The sequence below is a fragment of the Corvus brachyrhynchos genome, unplaced genomic scaffold (genome assembly GCF_000691975.1).
Source record: "Corvus brachyrhynchos isolate BGI_N302 unplaced genomic scaffold, ASM69197v1 scaffold5141, whole genome shotgun sequence".
NCBI classification, from domain to species: Eukaryota; Metazoa; Chordata; class Aves; order Passeriformes; family Corvidae; genus Corvus; species Corvus brachyrhynchos.
Window position 1 is genome coordinate 1 of NW_008236434.1, and position 389 is coordinate 389.

The 389-nt window shown below is 66.3% G+C and overlaps 1 protein-coding gene across 1 annotated transcript in view; it reads right to left on the reverse strand.

Moving 5' to 3' along the window:
• Positions 1-64: 64 nt before the first annotated feature.
• Positions 65-389, reverse strand: part of LOC103624301 (FACT complex subunit SPT16-like) — a gene marked incomplete at both ends in the record, with an annotated part of 4,408 nt that continues 4,083 nt past the window's right edge. The window contains one exon of the mRNA XM_017747061.1: positions 65-246. Coding sequence (XP_017602550.1) covers positions 65-246 — 182 coding nt within the window. The remainder of the gene's footprint in view (positions 247-389) is intronic.

Consider the following 389-nt stretch of genomic DNA (forward strand, 5'->3'; position numbering starts at 1 on the left):
CCCCAAAAAGCCCCAAAAAGCCCCAAACCCCCTCGAGTGCCCCCAAAGCCCCGAACCCGCTCACTTGAGCCACTCCTTGATGGGGTCGAGCGAGGCCACGGGGATGGCGTTGATCATGGTCACCTTGCGCGCGTAGTCCTTGTAGACGATGACCAGGTCGAAGTTCTTCAGGTGGAACTGCACGCGCTCGAAGTGGATCAGCTCCACCTCGTCCAGAGTGACCACGAACGGCGGCTGCGGACACACCTGGGGTCACCTGGGGCCACCTGGGGTCACGTGGGGCCACCTGGACGCACTTGGGACACACCTGGGGTCAGCTGGGGCCACCTGGGGTCACCTGGGGCCACCTGGACGCACCTGGGGCACCCCTGGGGCACCCTGGGGCCCCC